Raw genomic sequence first — 21371 nt, 5'->3', positions numbered from 1 at the left:
GTGCTCGGCGCTCGGTGCTCGGCCTGAAGCAGCTCGTTTGTCGACGGAGGCGCATCAGTGAGGATTTAACGTTTTTCTCCGGCGAAATCTCTCCATTGAGCGGAGGAGGAGGAAGAGGAGGAGGAGGAGGAAGAGGAGGCTCAGGTACCGGCTTTATTCTAATTGGTTTATTTATTACCAGCTTTATTCTGCGGTTTATCATAAGGCGGCTTTGTTGGATCTGCTCAGCGGCAGGATGAGCCGCCGACAGGCCGCAGCTGAGGCTGCAGCCGCGGCCTGTCGGCGGCTGCAGCCCGGGCAGCATCATCCAGAGGCTCCGCTGGTGTGTGTGTGTGTGTCTGTGTGTCTGTGTGTGTGTGTGTGTGTGGGGGGGGGGTTATGTAATGTGTGCGCAGAGGACGCATCTAGCTGTGCGTGTGTGTGCGTGCGTGCGTCGGCAGCTATAATGTGGTTTTAACAGCAGCGCATTTAACCCGGGTCAGTCTCCGCCCTGTGTCCCGGGTTAACGTGCAGAGCATCTGTCGCTGGTGCGGCTGGTGTCGGTCCGGGCCTGCAGGGCCTGCAGGGCCGCAGCTCCATCTTTCCTTATTCCCATGATCCCTTGTTCCTGCAGCTTCAACGAACCTCTCATCCACAATCACTGTTTCATCAATAATAATAATTCTTAATGAGCGATGAAAGAGGTTGATGCTAATTATGAATCACAGACTCTAATTAATATAAAAATAAGAACGTTTAGTCGTAAAGATCAGTTTTAACTTGAAGGATTTTCACCTGAAATGTATCAATGAATAAAAACGTAGTTAAACATGTGAGATGATGTTTCATGTAAACCAGAAAAATAAAATAAAACATTCAACTCCTCAACTTTCACATCTGGTTCAGTCTGAAGCTGAACATCAGGTGTGAAAGGTTCCTCAGAGCAGAAGAGGAGTTCTGGGTCTGGATCCAACTGAACCTGGTTCTGTTGGTTTGGACTTTTGGACCAATCACAGGAAGTAGAGACAGAATTAAACAATAGAAGAAGAGGAAGCAGCTGCAGTCTTCACCTCCGACGATATAATGTTTGAACCACGAGGACGTTCACTTGGTGCATTTGAACTAGTGTACTGTAGTACTGTAGTACTTCTGTAGTACTGTGTAGTATTGTAGTACTGTGGAGTGCTGCATTACTGTAGTTCTGTAGTAATGTGTAGTACTGTAGTACTGTGGAGTACCTTAGTACTGTGGAGTACTGAAGCTGCTAGTGATACATCATCATGTTACCATGGCAACTAAATGAAGCTTCATTCATGTTCTCCATTCAAACAGAAAGACTATTCCCCCCCCACCCGACAACACGCCCACTTCAGGCTCCGTCTTCAAACCAATCAGAGTAAAGTATAGGTAGACCCCGCCCACATAGGTGATGACGACAGGACGTACGTTTGTCAGACTCGATTCTTTCGTCCCTAAACTACAACGTGAAACCAGAACTAACAGATCGAAGGAAACAACAAACACATGACGCTTCAGACTCAGAGAGGAAACGTCCTTGAAATGTTTTGGTGATTTATTAATTATTACAGTTTACTGTGGTTATTAAACAACCACCACCACCACACTGCCTGAGGAACACGCCACTTTCTCCAAGTGCCCCCCCATTAGTTCGAGTTCCACATCGAGGTCGTTATCTGGTTTGATCACCAGTTCTCTCTGAGCACAACCTCCAACACCACCACTCTGCTCGTTCACAGGTCCCCGACCTCCACATGACATTGAAAACATTGTCTAGAACCTTCAGCATCTCAGGGTTAATATCATCCACACCCACCATCTTTCCGTCGAGGAGCTCCTTGACACTCCCCCAGCAACCTCTGTCCTAATGTTTCCTAATTCGGATTTACAAATGTCACTACCACCTCTAAAAACAGCAGAAATTAGGATCCACTGATGTGTGAAGTCATCGGTCCGATTGCTCTAAATGTTTAAATACTGCGGTGATGCAGTGGGATGGATCCACTGGCTCTGACAGACGAGATGAGGAGGAAACGAGTGTTCAGGGACTCAGATGTCCCCTGATGATGACTGATCAGCTGATATAGATTCTATAGATCTGTGATCTTTGTGTTGAACCATCCAAACACAAGTTCTCACCACTCTGGTTTATTGGCCGACAGGTCTGTGTGTGATTAATGTTTTCCTTTCTATGTCGAGCCTCTTTTAATCATTTAAAAACATAATTCTGTTAAATTGAATAGATTGAGGACATCACAGATGTCTCTGAATTTAATAATCCTTCAATAAAACGTGTTCCCTCACAGTCTGACCGTGAAGAGATTCTTTTTTTGCCTCCACCTTTGAATTAGATCTTTTTTTAATTCAGACATCGTTCTTTCTGTCGTCCTCAGTCTCACTCACTGTTTCAACAGCAGCAGAGTATCAGTGTATTTTCTTTATTAGTGACATCACTGCCGTGGCAACCAAACAATCTCCAGTTTTCTCTCTCTAGTCTCAACTGCTGGCTGTCAATCATCAGAGAGTCTGTGTGTCAATCAAACAGACACGCCCCCAAACCTGCAGCTCTTTAAGCTCTAATATCGAATTAATCCGATATTTTCAGATGGGCCGGAGATGAAAGATTGACTTGAGCGAATGAGATCCTAATGACTCGTGGGAACATTTATTACTTCATGGGAGAAGTTGGTGTTTTTTGAATGGCAGTTTATGGCCCAGCCCCGGCTGGATCTCTGTGGTATGAGAGCAGGTGAATCTGAGCTGCAGCCACAGACTGAAGCAGCTCTATGAGAAACACTAGCACCGTGTGTGTGTGTGTGTGTGTGTGTGTGTGTGTGTGTGTGTGTGTGTGTGTGTGTGTGTGTGTGTGTGTGTGTGTGTGTGTGTGTGTGTGTGTGTGTGTGTGTGTGTGTGTGTGTGATTCAGATGAGTCATGCTGCTGCATCATGACCACGAGGGGGGGGCGGGTTCTGTGAATGATGCTGATTGGTGGAATGTCCCTCAGACGACACAGAGATTCTTCCCTGTTGGGTTTGAGATGCACGACAGATGATAAGTTGCTCCTCAACCAATCATTGTCTGTCTTTTACAACATGCGCTTGCAACTCACTTCCTGGGACAAGGACAAGAATGTAAATAAACACAGTGTCTGATGGTTCTGTCTTTTCTCGTTTCCACCTTGTCGATCCAGCAACATCATTACATTCATAAACCTGTTGTCACATCCTGCACAGAGCTGTGCTCCCATTGGTCGACAAGCCCATCACAGGCAAAAAAATCAGGAGCGCGTACATAAAAGGGGCGGGGCTTACTGCATATGGCCAATCACAGAGATGGAGAAGTTTGACTGACAGCAGATCCTCATATTTCACAACGAGGATCAACCTGTTGTTTAATAAAAATCCGAGGAGAACAAACATCCAGAACAAAAGAGACGCAGGATGTTTTTATAGGAGCTCGACGGGATCCTCTAAGAACACTGATGTCATGTTTCAAATGAATTGATTGGTCAGTGGGCGGAGCTTCTATTGGGTTACTAATCTGTAAACTTCATAACCAAACATTGATCCTAAAACTGAACAAATGGACGTAGAGTCCCACAGGTTAAACAAAATCACATGTAGTATATTTAGCATTTGTACGTTTGCTAATGGGCTAATCCATCTCAGCCTCTGTCGACTTGCAGATGAAGAAGATGAGAACAGTGGTGGAGGTGAAACTGAGCTGTGGCTCAGGAGGTAGAGCGGGTGGTCCATTAACCAGAGTGTTGGTGATTTGATCCCTGGACTCCGCATGCTGAGGTATCTGAACTGCCCCTGGTGGCTGTGTGTGGTAGTGCTGTACCCCCCCCCCCCCCCACAGGTTCAAAGGACAGAATAAACAGTAACAGCTCAACTGTGTGAGTGGATGTGACATGTAGAGTAAAGCTGTTAAATACATACATTTACCATCATCTACTGTCTCCACAGCAACAAACCATGATCGTTGGATTAACAAAGACGTGAAGAGAATCTTCGTTAAAACACTTTGTTCCAGATAAACTTTTAAATACGAGGGGGGGGGGGGATCAGGCTTTGTTTCAAGTCAGGGATGTAATGATGATGTCACAGACTGCAGCTCCGTCACTTGTGTTTCGTGACAAACGTCCGCTGAGGTGTAAAAACTGGGTCAGGAGCTGCAGTCATGGCAACGGGATCAGTAGGTCACAGAGGGAGGAAGCTGTCTGCTGCTGCAGCTGAGGCATGCTGGGAAATGTAGTCATTCCATGCTGAAGTAAGGCGGCCATGTTTGTTTCCCCTGCTGCTGATCAGTAATGCTGCTTCACTCTGTCCAACGTTATCGTTGGAATTATCATCCAACGAACATGAACAGGTCCTTCAACTGATTATTTTTACTTGATGCAGAAAAAGAAACTGATGAAAAGTTTAATGATTTTTTTCATCCTTTCAACCTCAAGATAAAAATAATACTTTAACTTCACATCAAGATTTTAATTAAAGTGAAAAATGATTTGAAGTAAAATATGGAGCTGCTACAACAGGAAAATGCAGATTAAATATTATTTCAGATAAAAATAAAGAACTCCCAAACAAAATAATAACAATAGCAATAATATAATCCAATAAATAATATAAATACATATGTTCTACTTTTAGTCATATTGACGGTTTACAACTTCTCTCTGTAACATGTTGCTAATGAAGTTCTCCTCCCTCAGGTTCTCAGCAACAATGCTGCAGTGAGCATGCTCAGAGTGCTGATCGTTACCATGGCGATATTTGGCGGCGGCCAGACGTGTGGCGGTCAGGATAACTGCTCGGCTAACAGCGAGTCCAAAGATTACTGTTACTCTGCTCGTATCCGCAGCACGGTGCTGCAGGGGCTGTCGTTCGGAGGAGTGCCCACCGTGCTCGCCCTGGACTTCATGTGCTTCCTGGTGAGTCACTGCCGCCACCACACACACACACACACACACACACGCACACGCACACACACACGCACCCCCCCCAGAGCCAGAGGAGAAACATGGTAGTTCTGTGTGATCAAAGATGACTTCAGGTTCAGGTCTGACAAACGTACAGAAAGTTAGTAAAACACAGCTGTCGTCATGGCGACGTGAAATCCATCTGCACATGTTTAACAGTCGTGTGTTGTGTCACTCAAGTGATACTGATGCAGATGGAGTGAAAACAGTGTTGCATTGTGGGAGCTGCTGTTATGCTGTTCCTGTCGACCGTGAAAGTCGACAATTCGTTATATTGTGTTTCTGTGACCTTTGACATCTCGGCCACCATGAGACGTCTGACAGGAAGTCTTTGTCTTTCTCTCCAGGTGCTGCTCTTTGTCTTTTCTATTCTGCGGAAAGTTGCGTGGGACTATGGCCGCCTGGCGCTGGTCACCGACGCCGACAGGTAAACAGTTTTCAAATTTCCAAAATGTGGAGGTGAGAAACAGTCCTGGACCTCATAAAGGTCTCATGGTCCAGATGCCAGATCCCTCTTCAGTGGTGTCTGTCCATGTCAGTCAGAAGACAAGTTGGAGATTGTTAGTTCAGACCTTCAGTCTTTCAGTTATTTAGAACATTAGTCCTTTATTCTGTTCTTCAGGACGAAGGTTCTTTAGACAGTTTGCCCTTTAGATCCTCGGTGCTCTAGTCTGTTTGACCTTTTGTCCATCAGTGCTTTACAATGTTTGACCTTGAGTCCTTCAGATCTCTACTCAGTTAGTCCTTTAGTTTGTTAGCACTTTAAAACGTTAGACCTTCAGTTCTCTGACTTTCTGTGTGATCAGTCAGATTAAATGTACGTGAACACAGTCGTGTTGTTGAACTGCAGTTGTGAAGGTTTCTGGTGAAGCCTCTCTTAAACACAGTTGACAGATGTCAGGTCTATTCTGACTGTTGTTGGATTCTTCTTCTGTATGAACCGTCAGAGTTTGTGTTGCTGTTGTGTTGCTGTTGTGTTGTCGTCCTCTCAGCAACGTTTCTCTCTCACAGCAGCATTTTGTTTTCTTTCTGTTTCTCGTCCTGAAGACTAAAGAAGCGTTTCAGCAACGTGGAGGAACGGGAATAGTATGTTGCTGCTTCTCCGTGTTTGGTTTTCCTGCTAACATCTTCCTCTTCTTCTGGTTTCATTAACAGGGTTCTGCTCTCTGATTGGTGTACTAACACAACTCCTCCTCCTCCTTCTTCATTTCAGTGTGTGTGTGTTTATGTATGGGGGGTTATTTGTGCCACTCACCAAATCGATGTTGTGTATTAATGAAATGCCAATCTTGTCACGAATATAAGATTGACAGTGTAGAGTGGCTGTGCTTCCCCTTACAGGCAGGGATGAAACTGTTGCGTTCACCTGTACCAGCTCTTCTGTTTCATCCAACACACAACATTAAACTGAAACACGTGTGTGTTTGTTGTGTAATTACAGATTAACAGAATAAAAACTGAATGCACTGAACTCCGGAGATTCTCCGCACTTTCTCAGGAGGACGTACATGTGTGAACGCAGAAGGCCGAGTGAGAGCCTCTGTATCATCTGCAGACTTCATCACATGATCTCTGCAGATGAGTTAATACGTCACTTCCTCGTCTTACTTCGATGAAAACGATGACGCACATGCCGCCATTCTCTTACTGATTGGTTCTTTATCCGTCATGAAAAGGCTCATCTGTGGCACCAGTCACCCCCCATACCCCATGAAACTGACCTGGGTATTTGAGTGAAGAAACAGGCTCTGGATCAGTCTCTGTTATGTGATGCTAACTGATGCAATGCTAACAGATTTGATGCTAACACTGCTCCACACTTCTCTCCACTTGAATGTTAACTCAGCCGAAGACGAGACAGAGATAACTATGAGCCGGTGAAAAGGTAACAGTTTGTGTTTGTAGCTCAGTGAGTTGTAACCACGTGACGTGCTAGTTAGCATGTTAGCTAATCCGACATATGAGCTCTTCTAAAGTACAGAATGTGGTGAGTTCCTAGTCAACATTAAAACCCAAGATGGCCGCTCAGAAAGCTACGCACGTCATCCAACTTCTATCGGTGGAAATGTTGGTGACTGGTATGGTTAGCAATGTTTAACACACACACACACACACACAGTGAAATATAAACCATCAGACGTACTGAGACGTGATTAATGAAGTGTTAACGTCATTCTCACTTTGCTACGTTCTCATTCACTTTCAATTATTTTCGTAACTAATCACTTTAAGAAGTTGTTGAATACATTTTTTCCTGACTGGTTGAGTGGCAACTTCATCGAGAAGGAAGCAGCTGAAGAGTCAGAAGAAACACGTTAACATCAGGATACACATCTGAACTGTTTAGTGGACAGCTCTGTCTGTTTTAGCATCTATTCTACTTCCTGTTAGCTCCCTCAGTGTCTCGTGTCGGAGGAACTAACCTCAGTCAGTGCGGAGGTCAAAGGTCACAGTGGCTACATGCTAACAGCTAACAGTCACCTGACTCCTTCCTGTCTGTCTCCACAGTGTTGCCTCGGCAATGCACTCAGAAACGCCCGACCGCTACGAACGCCTCACGTCCGTCTCCAGCTCCGTCGACTTCGACCAGAGAGACAACGTAAGGACCTTCATCAGTTCTCCACTTCATCATCGACTGAGCTGTGCACGTCCATGACTGTGACCAGTGACTGAATGGAAACACACGTTCCAAAAACACTGATACAGATACTCGAGTTATACATTTCAGATACAGATATTTTAACAAATATATATATATTACTTGAAATACGAATACAAATAATAGCCTTATGTAAAATATAAACATAAATGCACATCTTTACTGCTTCGTTTATTATGTAAAATTAAAGTTTACATACCAGCAAACTGAAACAAGGAAACTGAAAGTTTCGTCAACATTGGGATTATTTATCTTGTAATGTTGATTTTACAAACTAAAATAAATTCTCATGATGAATAAAACTTTTTCTTTTGTTTGGCTGTAATGAGCCTCCATACCACCATGCCACTCTGGTGATGGTGCAGCGCCCTCTGGTGGTGCAGATGTAAACTGAAGAATAAGACTGGAGCTGCTCTTCTTTGATGAAATGATCATTTTAATTTGGTCCTGATGAAGTTTGATGTTCATAAAGTTGAACAACACTTCCTGCAGTGTCAGTCCGTCACTTCATGTTGAGACGTTTTGTGTAAAGTGTGTGTTTGTTGTGTGTTGGACCAGTGAAAGTGGAGTTTAGCAGGTTTCTGTTTGCTTTTAATCTGATAAATGATAATCCAGTTTAACACTGAGCAGGTGAAAGGAGGTCAACCGGAGACCATGGGTCATCGGCTGAAGCTCCGCCCACACAAAAACAAATGAAACAAAACAAAAACTGTCCTTAATCTGACTCAACTGGAAATGAGTAGAAAACGTTTGTGTTTGAGATTTTCACTTTGATTTGTGTGTTCTGACCTGCAGGGCTTCTGCTCGTGGCTGACGGCCATCTTCAGAATAAAGTGAGTCAAAGGTTCAGTCGTCACTTTACCCATCTAACATCAGCAGACCTGTGTTTTATATGTAGCTCACTCGTTTTCTTACTTTGTGTTTTCAAACCTGTAGTTTTTATCAAGGTAACGTTTCCTTTGGTGGCCTGTTGGTGGCGTTATATCCTCTTTGTGCATGTGTCAGCGTTTTGTTTGTCAGAGGAGTAAAAAGTGAGAAAAGATGGCAGCGTTGTATCTGAGATATTTTGGCTTCATTTCTGGAGGAAGTGGAGATGTGGCGTCCATCTTTTTTACTCTGTGGTTGTGACTGAGATGCCCCCTGGTGGCAGAAAGCTACATGTTGTGTGTTTAACTTTACATCAGTGTCATGTTTTGATTGGTCCTCCTGCAGGGATGAAGAGATCAGAGAGAAATGTGGGGAGGATGCTGTTCACTACCTTTCCTTCCAGCGCCACATCATCGGCCTGCTGGTCGTAGTCGGAGTCCTCTCCGTCGGCATCGTCCTGCCCGTCAACTTCTCTGGAGACCTGCTGGGTAAGAACACCTGCACCACACCTGTTGGAGGTCAGTCTGTACAAAGACATAAACGCACCTCATAGATTTCCTCAGCAGCCGGACAGAAACCTGTGGACTCTGGTCTGGAGTTGTGTCTCACTGTGTTCTCGTCTGGTTGGTTTTAGTCAGAATTATCAGTAAAGATGCGTTCCTAAGCCAAGGAGTACCCGGACCTCCTTCTAAAGAAGGTAACGGCAGGTGCTCTGTGTTAGTCTGATGGTAGACGGTGGTTTTAGTTGAACCTGGATCAGTGTGGTCAGGACGTGTAGCTCTGTGTTTCAGTAGAGTAGTGATTCACTCATCAGTCCGACCATGTGATATGACCGAAAACTCCTGCTGCTACGGAAACTTAGGTTGTTTTGTCCGCTGTTGATTTCTGGAAGGAAAATATAATTTTAATTTCGAGCTTCACCTGAAGAAATGAGCAGTTTCAGCTCTAACGTGTTTCCTGATGACAAACTTCTTCTGGTCTTTTTTCCAGAAAACAACGCCTACAGCTTCGGACGCACCACGATAGCCAACCTTAAGTCTGGGTGAGTCCACAGTCATCGCTGCTGGAGTTGTTAAGGAAGACGGGGGCTGCTGATTGGCCCAGATGTGACCATGTGATCATTGCTAGTTATCAGATCCAGAATAGAAAGGAAGAGTTTATGGCCTGTGAGCCTTTGGGAGCTTTTAGTGTGAAACATGCACAGGAATTGTTGAGTTCAATGACAAGAGCTTAACAACAATTCAAAAATACGTCAAAGCAGAAAACTGGCGTTAATCTGATAATTGTATGTTTAGCCTAGCTTCGCACAAAGACTTGAAGCAGAGGGAAACTATTAGCATAGCTTAGCACAAAGACTTGAAGCAGAGGGAAACTGTTAGCACAGCTTAGCACAAAGACTTGAAGCAGAGGGAAACTGTTAGCTTGGCTCCAAAGTTAAGAATCCTCCATCATTTGAAAGTCTGTAGGTTTGAACTAACGATTTAAATGTTAAAATATTGTTTTTAAATGAAATCAATGTTTTGTTCAGGAACAATCTGCTGTGGCTCCACACCTCGTTTGCCTTCATGTATCTGCTCCTGACCGTCTACAGCATGAGGAGACACACGTCCAAGATGCACTACAAGGAGGACGACCTGGTACGAGTCCTCAGGAAACTGAAGAGGCCACATCTCATTCCTGCTGCTCCTCCAACTCTCACATATGTTCACTGTTTAATCCCAGTTTTGTGTCTTGCAGGTGAAACGCACTTTATTCATTAACTGCATCTCTAAATACGCTGAGGAGAGTCAGATCAAACAGCACTTTGAGTAAGTTCACTGGAACATATCGTCCTGTGGTGATGAGGAAACAGTACAGATGTATAATTATAGATTATACGACGACAGCAGGTTATAGGACACACCCATCCATAATGTGGAGCCAAACCCAGCTGACATTGGGCAAGAGGCTGGGTTTAACCTAGACAGGTTAAAAGAACGCGGCATTATTCAAAATAAAAACATGTGTTATATAAAAATATAGTTTTGTTGGTGAAGAAGTCGTCAGTGACTCTTGAAGAGGCTTGAGCTCGTTCTCTCTGTTTGCAGACAGGCGTATGAGAACTGCACCGTGCTGGAGGCTCGGATCTGCTACAACGTGGCCAAACTGATGTCTCTGAATGCAGAGAGGTGAGACGGGCCCGGTGCATGCTGGGATACGACCAAACGTCTGCTTCTTCAGAGTCCTGCTTGAGTCTGCAGAACTTCCTGTAGAATCTTAATGTTTTTAAGTTTCCTTCAGTATCACATTGATTGTCTGTCCATCACTGAGTTCACTGCAAACAGGAGCTGATCCCAGTCAATGCAGCTGCTTTAATGAGACGTGTGTTTGTGTTTTACAGGAAGAAGACGGAGCGCAGTAAGAAGTTCTTCACCGACCTGATGGCGAAGGAACACGTTCCCACCATGATCAACCCCAAACCCTGTGGACACCTGTGCTGCTGCGCCATCACCGGCTGCGAGGAGGTGACGCTCCTGAGCTTCAGCTGCGATAACATTACAGCAGAAAACCAGACGCTTCAGCTTCTACATCTCAGATTCATGAGGAGAAAATGTATCAGGGAATCTGGACAGATGTGGACATCAGTTTCTAAACTTTTAGTTTCATCATTTCTGTTCAGATCTGCAGGAGGAACAAGTTTCAGCTCATATTCATGTTCTTCAAAGTTTTATTTTAACACACGCCAACTTCCAAACAAAGTGTCCACAGTTTTTCATCCAACATACAATGACTTCACGTTTTCTGAAAGTTCTGTTATGTTTTAAGGAAAATTTGGACTGTAAATAAAGATGGTCGACACGTCTCCACTTCCTCCCATTGCACAAAAGTGAAGCTAAAATATCTCAGATACGAAAGCTGCCATCTTGTGGCGATGACATCATTTGCAGTCAGTCTGTGCAGAAGGAGGTTTATTATCAGTGCTGCCGTCAGCCATCATCTGGCGCCACCTGCAGGTCAAGGGCTGGTCATAGTTCACATGTAGGAACATGCAGAACCTGAATGAGGATGAGAGTCCGAAGCGTTTGTGCTAACATGCTGAACCTGATGTGTTTCGTGCAGGAGGAGGCGGTGAGCTTCTACACGAAGAGAGAGTCCAAACTGAAGGAGGAGTACAGGAAGGAGAAGGAGAAGGTCCACACCAAACCGCTGGGCATGGCCTTCGTCACCTTCCAGAACGAGTCCATGACCGCCATGTGAGCCCCGCCCCCATGTTAACCCCCACGTAGTTCATTCATTAGTTTGTCTTTACATCATTTGTTTGTATTAAATTATATTAACATTGCTGTTACCCCGCCTCTTTCTGTGACCCCACCCCTCCATCTGGTTCCACCTCCTCTCCGCAGTATTTTGAAAGATTTTAACGCCTGTCAAGTTCAGGGTTGTCGGTGTCGACAGGAGCCACGATCCTCTCAGTTCAGCGACGTTCTTCACGTTCACAACTGGAGCGTTTCATACGCACCTGACCCGCAGAACGTCCGCTGGTACGTCCACAAGCTCCACCCACCTCACACCACACCGAACAAACAAACCCCTTCAGATCAGCTGATGCTGTGTGCTGGTTTGTTCCTGCAGGGAGCATCTGTCGCTGGGTGGGATCTCCTGGTGGATCCGCTGCTTCATCATCAACTGCATCCTCTTCCTCCTGCTCTTCTTCCTCACCACACCTGCCATCATCATCTCCACAATGGACAAGTTCAACGTCACCAAACCCGTCGAGTATCTAAACGTAAGAACCCACAAGCAGCTGTGTTACAGGTCTGAGCAGGTGGTCAGCAGAACCACTGGCTCAGAGGCTCCGCCCACACTGATGCATTTTCATTTTAAATGTAAATCACCTCTGTCCACACTAACTCACCTGAAAACACGTCACATGACCATTCACGTACACTGGTCATGTGGTGTAAACAGGAAGTAGATTGTCTCCTCTGCAGTTGGTTGCTTAGTAACAGAGGAGCAGTGAAGGTGAAGAGTCAGAGCAGGGACGACGAGGTGGAACTGTAACTGACAGGAAGTGTTAGCGACGCTTTGTGTTCACCGCTGGTAGTCGAGTCACGTGACTGATGAGGACCAATCAGGAGGAGAACGTGGGCGTCATCGTTTACAAAAGTCTGTTTCTTTTTTTAAAGATACCTTTATTATTATTAGGGCATTCATTAGTTATTGTTTACATATAGACGCCCAGGAATTTGAAGCGGCTCACCCTCTCCACCTCGAGCCCACGGATGAGCAGTGGCCGATGAGTGTTGAGGATGAGATTGTTCTCTTCACACCAAGTCACCAGACCGGCCACCTCACGTCTATACGCAGTTTCCACGCCGCCGGTGACCAGTCCAATGACTGTGGTGTCGTCAGCACATTTCCGGATGGAGTTGTCCTTGTGAGTCGTGTGTGAACAGTGTGTAGAGCATGGGGCTGAGAACACATCCTTGCTGGGTACCAGTGTTCATCCCAGTGTTCTAATGGCTTCAGCCAATGGTTCGATCGCAATTGCAAGTAACAAGGGCGACAGGGGGCCCCTTGTCTTGTGCCCTTCCCCCAATGTGAAGTACAGAGAGCATTTACCATGACGACAGCCCCTTGGGGGTTATGATACAACAACATGACACAGCCAATCGCATTTCAAATTCTTTAAGTGTAAAAAACCCAAACTTCCCATTCTATGCAATCAAACGCTTCTTCTGCGTTCAGTGAGACCCCCGTACCTTGCCGAATATTTTACTGGCAGAGTGGAAAATGTTAATTTACTGATAATATATTGCAAGTCTCAGCGTCTGTTCGTCCAGACTAATACACAACCCCGGAGTTTTCAAACTAAAACGAGACCAGCAGCGTTTACACAAGTCTCTGAATTAGAGGCTGTAAATACTCCGCTAGGCGTAACCATAGCAACAGTGATGATTTTAGAAATTAAAACTTGTCTGTGTGGGCGGAGCCTGACTCTGACTCTCTCTCCAGAATCCCATCGTCACTCAGTTCTTCCCGACTCTGCTTCTCTGGGCGTTCTCTGCTCTGCTGCCAACCATCGTCTATTACTCTGCGTTCTTCGAGGCTCACTGGACCAGGTAACTTCTTCTTCATCATCTTCATCAGGGTCAGGACGAAAACATGACATTACCACTGTGGTGTTAAAACTAGCAGAGGCTCAGGTCAGGGGTCAAGACAAGTTCGAATCACATCTGCCTCACATCAAATCTCAAGTCTTTCGTGAAGACTTTGATTTGACCCTGATTTGACCTCTCATATGTTTGCAGGTCTGGAGAAAACAGGACAACGATGCACAAATGTTACACCTTCCTGATCTTCATGGTGCTGCTGCTTCCGTCTCTCGGACTCAGCAGGTGATGAAACGTTCAGACTGTAAGAATCTGACGTGACCTTTGACCTCTGGTGTCCGAACTAAACCGTCTCTATCTGTCTTTTTCAGTCTGGATGTTTTCTTCCGTTGGCTCTTCGATAGAAAGTTCCTGGCTGATGCTAAAGTCAGATTTGAGTGAGCCCAGAACATTTATACATTCAAGTTTTTGATTACACTGAAAATTGATAGTCAATGAATTTTCTGAACATAGTTAACATAAAACCTATTTTTCTCTAGAATTTTTAAAATGCAAATACATTTCCAAATTAAATTTATATAATTTTTTTTAATGATTCCATTTTTTATATTGACGCTCCTGGTTTTCCATGGTTTGTGGTAAATAAAGTAAAAGTGTCTGTATCTTTGTTTTGATCAACTTGTCCCTTCAGGTGCGTCTTCCTGCCTGATAACGGAGCTTTCTTCGTCAATTATGTCATCGCCTCTGCGTTCATTGGAAACGCCATGGACCTGTTGAGGATCCCGGGTCTACTCATGTACATGATTCGGCTGTGCCTGGCTCGCTCTGCCGCCGACCGCCGCAACGTCAAGAGGGTGAGGATCAGTTTGTAGTAACACAATGAGAAGAAAGGTCTGTCTTTTTGTTAACATGTAGAGACACGTCTGTTATTATTGAACATGTCCGCCTCATGGGGGCGCTGCTGTGATTCTATACTGATGAAGTCATGACGTGTCGTCCCTCCAGCACCAGGCCTATGAGTTCCAGTTCGGAGCCGCATACGCCTGGATGATGAACGTCTTCACGGTGGTGATGGCCTACAGCATCACCTGCCCCATCATCGTCCCCTTTGGTCAGTCAACACGACACACTGCAGCAGCATCACACAGTCAACAGCAGTATATATTTCACAGTGTCAGTACTACAATACTGTTGAAGTACTGATGTACTGATACTAGTAACCAGTGCAATCAAACTTCATTCACATCATATCAGAATCTATGATAAATCTAAGTTTTGTCAGTTGGGGGGGGGGGGGGGTAGTTTTTCAGTTTTTAATAGAGAAAAATAATGAAGCATTTGGTTGCAATGGTAACATCATGATGGTATCACTAGCAGCATCAGCACCTTCAGGCACAGTACTCCACAGTACTTCAATGCTCCAGAGTACTTCAGTACTCCACAGTACTTCAATGCTCCAGAGTACTTCAGTATTCTACAGTGCTCCAGAGTACTCCACAGTACTTCAGTACTCCACAGTACATCAGTGCTCCAGAGTACTTCAGTACTCTACAGTGCTCCAGAGTACTCCTCAGTACTCCACAGTACTTCAGTACTCCACAGTACTTCAATGCTCCAGAGTACTTCAGTACTCTACAGTGCTCCAGAGTACTCCTCAGTACTCCACAGTACTTCAGTACTCCACAGTACATCAGTGCTCCAGAGTACTTCAGTACTCTACAGTGCTCCAGAGTACTCCACAGTACTTCAGTACTCCACAGTACTTCAACGCTCCAGAGTACTTCAGTACTCTACAGTGCTCCAGAGTACTCCTCAGTACTCCACAGTACTTCAGTACTCCACAGTACATCAGTGCTCCAGAGTACTTCAGTACTCTACAGTGCTCCAGAGTACTCCTCAGTACTCCACAGTACTTCAGTACTCCACAGTACATCAGTGCTCCAGAGTACTACAGTACTCCAAACTAGTTCAAATGCACCAACAGAACCATGGTTCAGTTTGATCCAGACCCAGAACACCTTCTGGTCTGAGGAACCTTTCACACCTGATGTTTAGCTTCAGACTGAACTGAAGAGATTGAAGCTCTGAACCAAACCAGGTGTGAAAGTGACCTGAGTCTGGTGTGATTCAACGAAGTCAGAATCCAGATCCAGTCTCATTAGTCCAGGTCAGGTTTTATTGAGTTTTAAATCAGTCCATTCTGCAGTTTTTGTCAAGTCAGCAGTAACTGGTCTAATCAGAGTATATTAAAGCACCTGTGTGACTCACCTGCCCCCCCTGCAGGTCTGATGTACATGCTGCTTAAACACCTGGTGGACCGATACAACATGTACTACGCCTACCTGCCGTCCAAACTGGACAAGAAGATCCACTCGGGAGCCGTCACCCAGGTGGTGGCTGCACCCATCCTCTGCCTCTTCTGGCTACTCTTCTTCTCTACTGTACGCACAGGTAAACCTCGCCCCCTGCTGGACAAACCGCTAGGCCACATTTTCTACTCAATCGGTAACCTTATCAAAGCAGTCAAATCCTGATCAAAATGAAAAAAATGCTCCATGATTAAGTGTCGTGATGGTTATGACCTGTATTTAAAGTGCTAACAAATGCTAATGTGACAGGTTTTGAGACACCGACCTCCATGTTTACTCTGGTGGTGCTGATCGTCACCATCGTGGTCTGTCTGTCCCACATCTGTTTCGGACACTTCAAGTACCTCAGTGCTCACAACTACAAGGTACAGCTGCTAAACACTGAGAATGAAACACAAATGTAGTTGTTCAGGACACTGTCTCACTCAGCGTCTTTTTCTCAGATCGACACCAAGGAGAATGATGTAGACACTGTTGAAAACGGACGTCCAGCTCGTCCCTCGTTCTCGCCCGTCACCAAATCTCAGGTGAGAAGACGTTAGTAACTCAAGTGGGGGGTTTGTTTGAAGGAGTTTTAAATCTCCAGTTTATTGTAGTTACAGCACCTTGTCAGTAGGGGTGCTGCAGCCCCCTCAGTACCCCTACTTCCAGCATTGTTGGTCCGATCAGATAATGGTTAATCCTCAGGTTTAATTATTTTGCAAATGAGTCTGAATATTTTAAACTTCATCGTAGGTTGTGAGCTCTGTTTTGTCTCCCCTTGCTTGTTTACCTGGTTCTTGGGGTTTTATCTGGTCCGACAGCAGCAGCAGCAGCAGCAGATGTACATCGCCCAGGTGCTTCAGGACCCAAACTCGGACGAGCCAGGGGGTGGCAGCGGCGAGGAGGACCGCGGGTCGTCCCAGGATGAGGAGCTGCTGAACGGAGGAAACAGCATAAACGAGGCGGATTTCCAGTCAGGGGAGGACAGTCTGATTGCCAACGAGGTCCGCCAGTAGCTGGAGGTGGAACCAAAGGGAGCAGGTGGAGCTAGCTGAGTCCTCAACCATACAACATGGAGAATTAATGTGAATCACTACACACACGCAGATAAACAAACAGACACAGTTAGCTCCACCCCCTCCCTGCTCGAAGACTTGACCCTGACCTTTGACGCCGGCGCTGGGTCGCCAATATCCAGTCCTGCTTGTCTGTAGAAACTTGGTGGACATCAAACTGTTTCGCAGGAAGTCACTGTACATAACCACAAAGCCAAAAGTTTTTCTTATTTTGTTTTGAGGACTGGGTTTAAAATTTTGTGCCTGGGCTGGACTTTGTTTGTTCGTACTCGTGTCTTGACTCATCATCCCACCGCGGGTCGCAGGGACTCCTACCAGGGGTCAGAGCTGACGCTGTCTTTTTCCTCGGCCTGGTAAACGCCACCAAACAATTTCTGCTGTCGCCGTCCTCCGGTATCGGAGAGCTAATAATTCGCCAATCTCTCGTAGTGGTAGAAGCTTTGCTTATGCAGACGCATCACGGCCTCCTTTCCCTTTTCACTTTCTCCTCTTTCTTTTTATGGAACCCGTCGGTTGTGGATTTTGCTGGAACATTCAACACATTACCTGGAAGTTTTGGATTTTTTTGATCTGCCAAGCTTGTGCTGCATGTTGCTGTCTGCGTTGAAGATATCGCCACCAAACGATGTCATCCATCACAGGACTGTAGTGAACGCACCTGATCTCCACTCAGTCCCAGCAGCACGTCGTCCTACCCGCTGAATGAACGTAAAGCTTCTGGCTTTAGTTGGATGACTTCTCGGCCATCGAACAACTGGATTCAACACAAGGATTCCTTCCTTCCTCAGTTTTGATTTCACCTGAACTACCTTAAATAATGAATACAAGACAAAGGGAACGGGGATGTTTGTGTCTGTGTAGGTTTAGCAATCAAGACTCTTCATTGGCGGGAGAACTTTGTGAAGACGCTCTGTTATGTCCAGCAGCAGCAGTTGAGTAGTTGAGTTCAGGTGGAACAGCCGCGCTTTTCAACCGGACCGTCGATCCTCAACACCTGAAGCTGTCAGGAAGGACTCTCAAGGGAAAAAGTTTTTTGTTTGTGTGTGTTTCGAAGTGTGCACTCTGTTTGTTTGTTTGTTTGTGTGTGTGTGTGTGTGTGTGTCCAGTAGCTTATCGTACACCAGCCTTCATAATTAAAGGTTCATCAACATCACCATGTAACCAAAACGCCACGTTAGGCTCACATGAAGCAAGTTTGACCCTAAAAGTCACCTGATGTTGAGTCTTTTCACCTTTTGGTTCAGGATGTCTTAGCCTAGCATAGTACAAAAGACCAACCATGTGCTTGTTGTACACGTTGTGTCTTCTTGTTAGCATCTTTCAAAGACTTCTTTGATATTAAGATTGAAATATCAGTGTATTGGTCCAGTTAGCATAAAGGTCTAGGTTTTCAGCCCTGGCTCTAGTCGACAAAATCCAGTTGTCTCCTGTGTGGATTTGGTGGCGAGCTAGCTTGCTAGCTACCAAAACCTGGAACACTTGACCCTTAAATCTGAGATGTTGACCAAAGGAGGATCTGTGTACAAAGCGTTAGAGCCCAAAATGGAGAACGATATCGTAGCTTATTAGCTGTGTCACTACGCTGCACCGTCAGAGTATAAACTTCTCATCGATAGAGACACGGTTGACGGACAGTTCACAGACTGTTAATGCGTTTAACACTGTGGAGCCAAAGTGCCCTGTCACCGACTGAGCTAACGAACTAGCTAACTGTCATTCTACTTTTTTTCCTCTTTTGATGGAGCTAAACTCACTGTTTCCAGTCTTTGTGCTAAGCTAGGCTAAACATGTCCTGGACATAGATTAGAAAAATCTGTGATGTGGCTGAATTTAATTAAAAGGACATTGAATTATCAAACATCAAGAAAATGTAAATGTTCATCAGTTTGAGAATTGACTGAAACGTTGTTGATACAGAATCTTTTGATTGTTTGTCATCACTTCCTTCCTGATCTGATATTAGGCTTCGTCCGATTGTTCACGTTTAGTCGATTGTCTCTTCTCATGTTCACTTCATCCTCATGATCTCAGCTTTCACTTGATTTCTATAAAAAACATGTTTCTAGATTTCCCTATACAAATTTCTAATGGACATCTGTCATCCAATCAGCATCTGGTATTTGCTTGGTCTTTTATACAGTGAAGTATGCTTGACGCTCTTATACTTGCTTTTATCTACACAGTCACGTACTCATGGTTGCTACACCAACCTTTGTTCTTCAGAGCATTGAAGAACAAGTCAGATATAAATGTAAAGTAATTATAGTAATGAAATGACGACCGTCACCAGCACATTTTCGTTAGTTAGCGACCGAAATTAATATTTGCTCCATGAGTAGTCCCATGAGTTTCTTGAAACTACAGCTAGCTAACTCTGTCATGGGTAATGTTGGAAGGACTAAACTAAGAAATAAGTATATTAGCTAATGATGTGCTGACTCTTGTTGGTTTAGGAAAAACTAAAACAGACCAAACGGGTCAAGGCAAGTTAGGCTCTCATGAAAGACTTGATCCAGTGGCATCATGGGAAATGAAGTGTGATTCATGCATCCATATCCTCACCTCAGCTTTAACATTTATTTTTCAATTGGTATAATTCAAGTCCATTAAACTATGTCTTGTGCTTGAGGTCCTCTTACTAGAAGACGACTGTTGCTGATCTAAGTCGATACTTCCTGGTGTCCTCTGATGATTCATATCTGATTTAAACCCTAGTAGTCAACTTCATTAATTGCAGTACAATTAAATACATAAGTAATGACACAGTCATTGTGTAAATGTTTGTGTAGATTAAAAGCAAGTATGATGTTTGGATGGGGGGGACATTATTGGTTGCCTTGGCAACAGGAAAAGGATGCTGACATGGCGTCATTAGGAGGCGATGCAAGAACCGACAGAATAACAAAAACTTAAGCTTCAGTGCAGCGACATGCCGACAACGAAAGTCTCAGGATGTTGGTTTTCCTACAATAATGTTTACATCAGTTTTTGTTTCTCATTAAAATTTTCGTCATGTTCTGCTGTGTGTGTGTGCGTGTGCGTGTGCGTGCGCGTGAGACACAGGGCTGGACTATGAAAGCTGTAGCCACCAGGATGTTAGTTATAGTCTGGTGCTACACGCCGGAGAACCTGCAGCATTTGTGTCCAGAGGATGTAGAATTATTTTAGTTTCCTCTTCACTTCCAGCCGGCGTCTCTCAGGCGCTCCGGCCGTGATTGTATGCACGTGACAGTGAAACTGATGGAGAGTCACATTGGATCTGAGACCGGAGGTCCAGCAGCTCTCAGTCTGGAGTTTCAGCTCAGTGATCAGACTGTAAATCCACAGAAATCTCTCGTCTGCTAGAGATTCAGTTGCGAGATAATCTGAACGTTTTCTGACAATCTTGAAATCAGACTTAAATTTAGCAGAACATTGCTCGAATGTCCATTCAGTAGCTGTTCTGGAGCTTTTGATCATATCACACGAGCTTCAGCAGCAGATGGAATAAGCAGTGAAGTGTAGATGTTTATTTTTCTGATCATTTCAGGGTGGTTCATATCTGAATGAAGAACACATAATATGGTCAAAAGCTCCTGAACATCTAGTGAGTGAAACTCGTAATGAAAGTTCAGGAACTGTGACTGAAATCAATCTGATTCTTGTCATTTTTTGTTTAAATATTCAAATCACGTGAGAATTCAGATCTGCAGATGCGACTGTTCTTTGAATTCTAAACGATCTGAGGGATCCTCTGGTGACGATGTTCTCTGACCACGGACCAGAGGTTATAACACGCTAACATGCTAACTTCAGTAGAGAAGAAGTGATAGAAAGTGAAGAAAACAAAAGTTAATGTTGGTGTTGTTTCACCTCTGGAGACATCGGTTGATAGATTAGTGGGCTGCTAATGCTAACATTAGCTATGTAGCTCTCGTAAAAACATGTATATAGCCCCTTTCAACAAAAACCTCCAGAATTCCAGGCCAAAAGAGTCTTGCATGGTTTGATCTGGCTCAGTCCGGTTTGATCTGGCTCAGTCCGGTTTGATCTGGCTCAGTCCGGTTTGATCTGGCTCAGTCCGGTTTGATCTGGTTCAGTCTGGTTCAGTCCGGTTTGATCTGGCTCAGTCCGGTTTGATCTGGTTCAGTCTGGTTTGATCTGGTTCAGTCCGGTTTGATCTGGTTCAGTCTGGTTTGATCTGGTTCTGAGGAGCTGAGCTGAAGGTTGAGAGCTGCTGCGTTCACTGACGTCTCGATGTTATGAAGTGAAGACGCTGGTGTAAAAAAAGTGTGTGATATTTTTGTAACTGACTGAAGTATTTGATACTGAAAACATGTTAAAGAAACGTCGATAGCTGTGACG

At 44.8% G+C, this 21371-nt stretch overlaps 1 protein-coding gene across 7 annotated transcripts in view; it reads left to right on the top strand.

Moving 5' to 3' along the window:
* Positions 1 to 17955, top strand: part of LOC117763738 (CSC1-like protein 2) — an 18084-nt gene extending 129 nt beyond the window's left edge. Inside the window, exons 1-24 of one of the 7 annotated variants that reach the window (XM_034589127.1) lie at positions 1 to 144; positions 4715 to 4933; positions 5329 to 5408; positions 6029 to 6067; positions 7490 to 7580; positions 8436 to 8473; positions 8853 to 8995; positions 9498 to 9549; positions 10036 to 10144; positions 10245 to 10315; positions 10595 to 10675; positions 10888 to 11011; positions 11607 to 11740; positions 11891 to 12028; positions 12120 to 12273; positions 13503 to 13609; positions 13799 to 13885; positions 13972 to 14037; positions 14292 to 14454; positions 14606 to 14711; positions 15884 to 16051; positions 16219 to 16334; positions 16413 to 16496; positions 16767 to 17955. The exon at positions 1 to 144 is cut by the window's left edge and continues 129 nt beyond it. In XM_034589127.1, the coding sequence (XP_034445018.1) occupies positions 4742 to 4933; positions 5329 to 5408; positions 6029 to 6067; positions 7490 to 7580; positions 8436 to 8473; positions 8853 to 8995; positions 9498 to 9549; positions 10036 to 10144; positions 10245 to 10315; positions 10595 to 10675; positions 10888 to 11011; positions 11607 to 11740; positions 11891 to 12028; positions 12120 to 12273; positions 13503 to 13609; positions 13799 to 13885; positions 13972 to 14037; positions 14292 to 14454; positions 14606 to 14711; positions 15884 to 16051; positions 16219 to 16334; positions 16413 to 16496; positions 16767 to 16967 (2544 nt within the window). In that variant the 5' untranslated portion in view covers positions 1 to 144; positions 4715 to 4741 and the 3' untranslated portion in view covers positions 16968 to 17955. Of the gene's footprint in view, positions 147 to 4714; positions 4934 to 5328; positions 5409 to 6028; positions 6068 to 7489; positions 7581 to 8435; positions 8474 to 8852; positions 8996 to 9497; positions 9550 to 10035; positions 10145 to 10244; positions 10316 to 10594; positions 10676 to 10887; positions 11012 to 11606; positions 11741 to 11890; positions 12029 to 12119; positions 12274 to 13502; positions 13610 to 13798; positions 13886 to 13971; positions 14038 to 14291; positions 14455 to 14605; positions 14712 to 15883; positions 16052 to 16218; positions 16335 to 16412; positions 16497 to 16766 lie in introns of all 7 variants that reach the window. The other 6 variants (XM_034589118.1, XM_034589151.1, XM_034589143.1 and 3 more) reach the window with 6 other exon arrangements.
* Positions 17956 to 21371: the final 3416 nt, after the last annotated feature.

The sequence above is a fragment of the Hippoglossus hippoglossus genome, chromosome 1 (assembly GCF_009819705.1).
Source record: "Hippoglossus hippoglossus isolate fHipHip1 chromosome 1, fHipHip1.pri, whole genome shotgun sequence".
In the NCBI taxonomy this organism is placed as follows: domain Eukaryota; kingdom Metazoa; phylum Chordata; class Actinopteri; order Pleuronectiformes; family Pleuronectidae; genus Hippoglossus; species Hippoglossus hippoglossus.
This window is presented reverse-complemented; position numbering and strand designations above follow the sequence as displayed.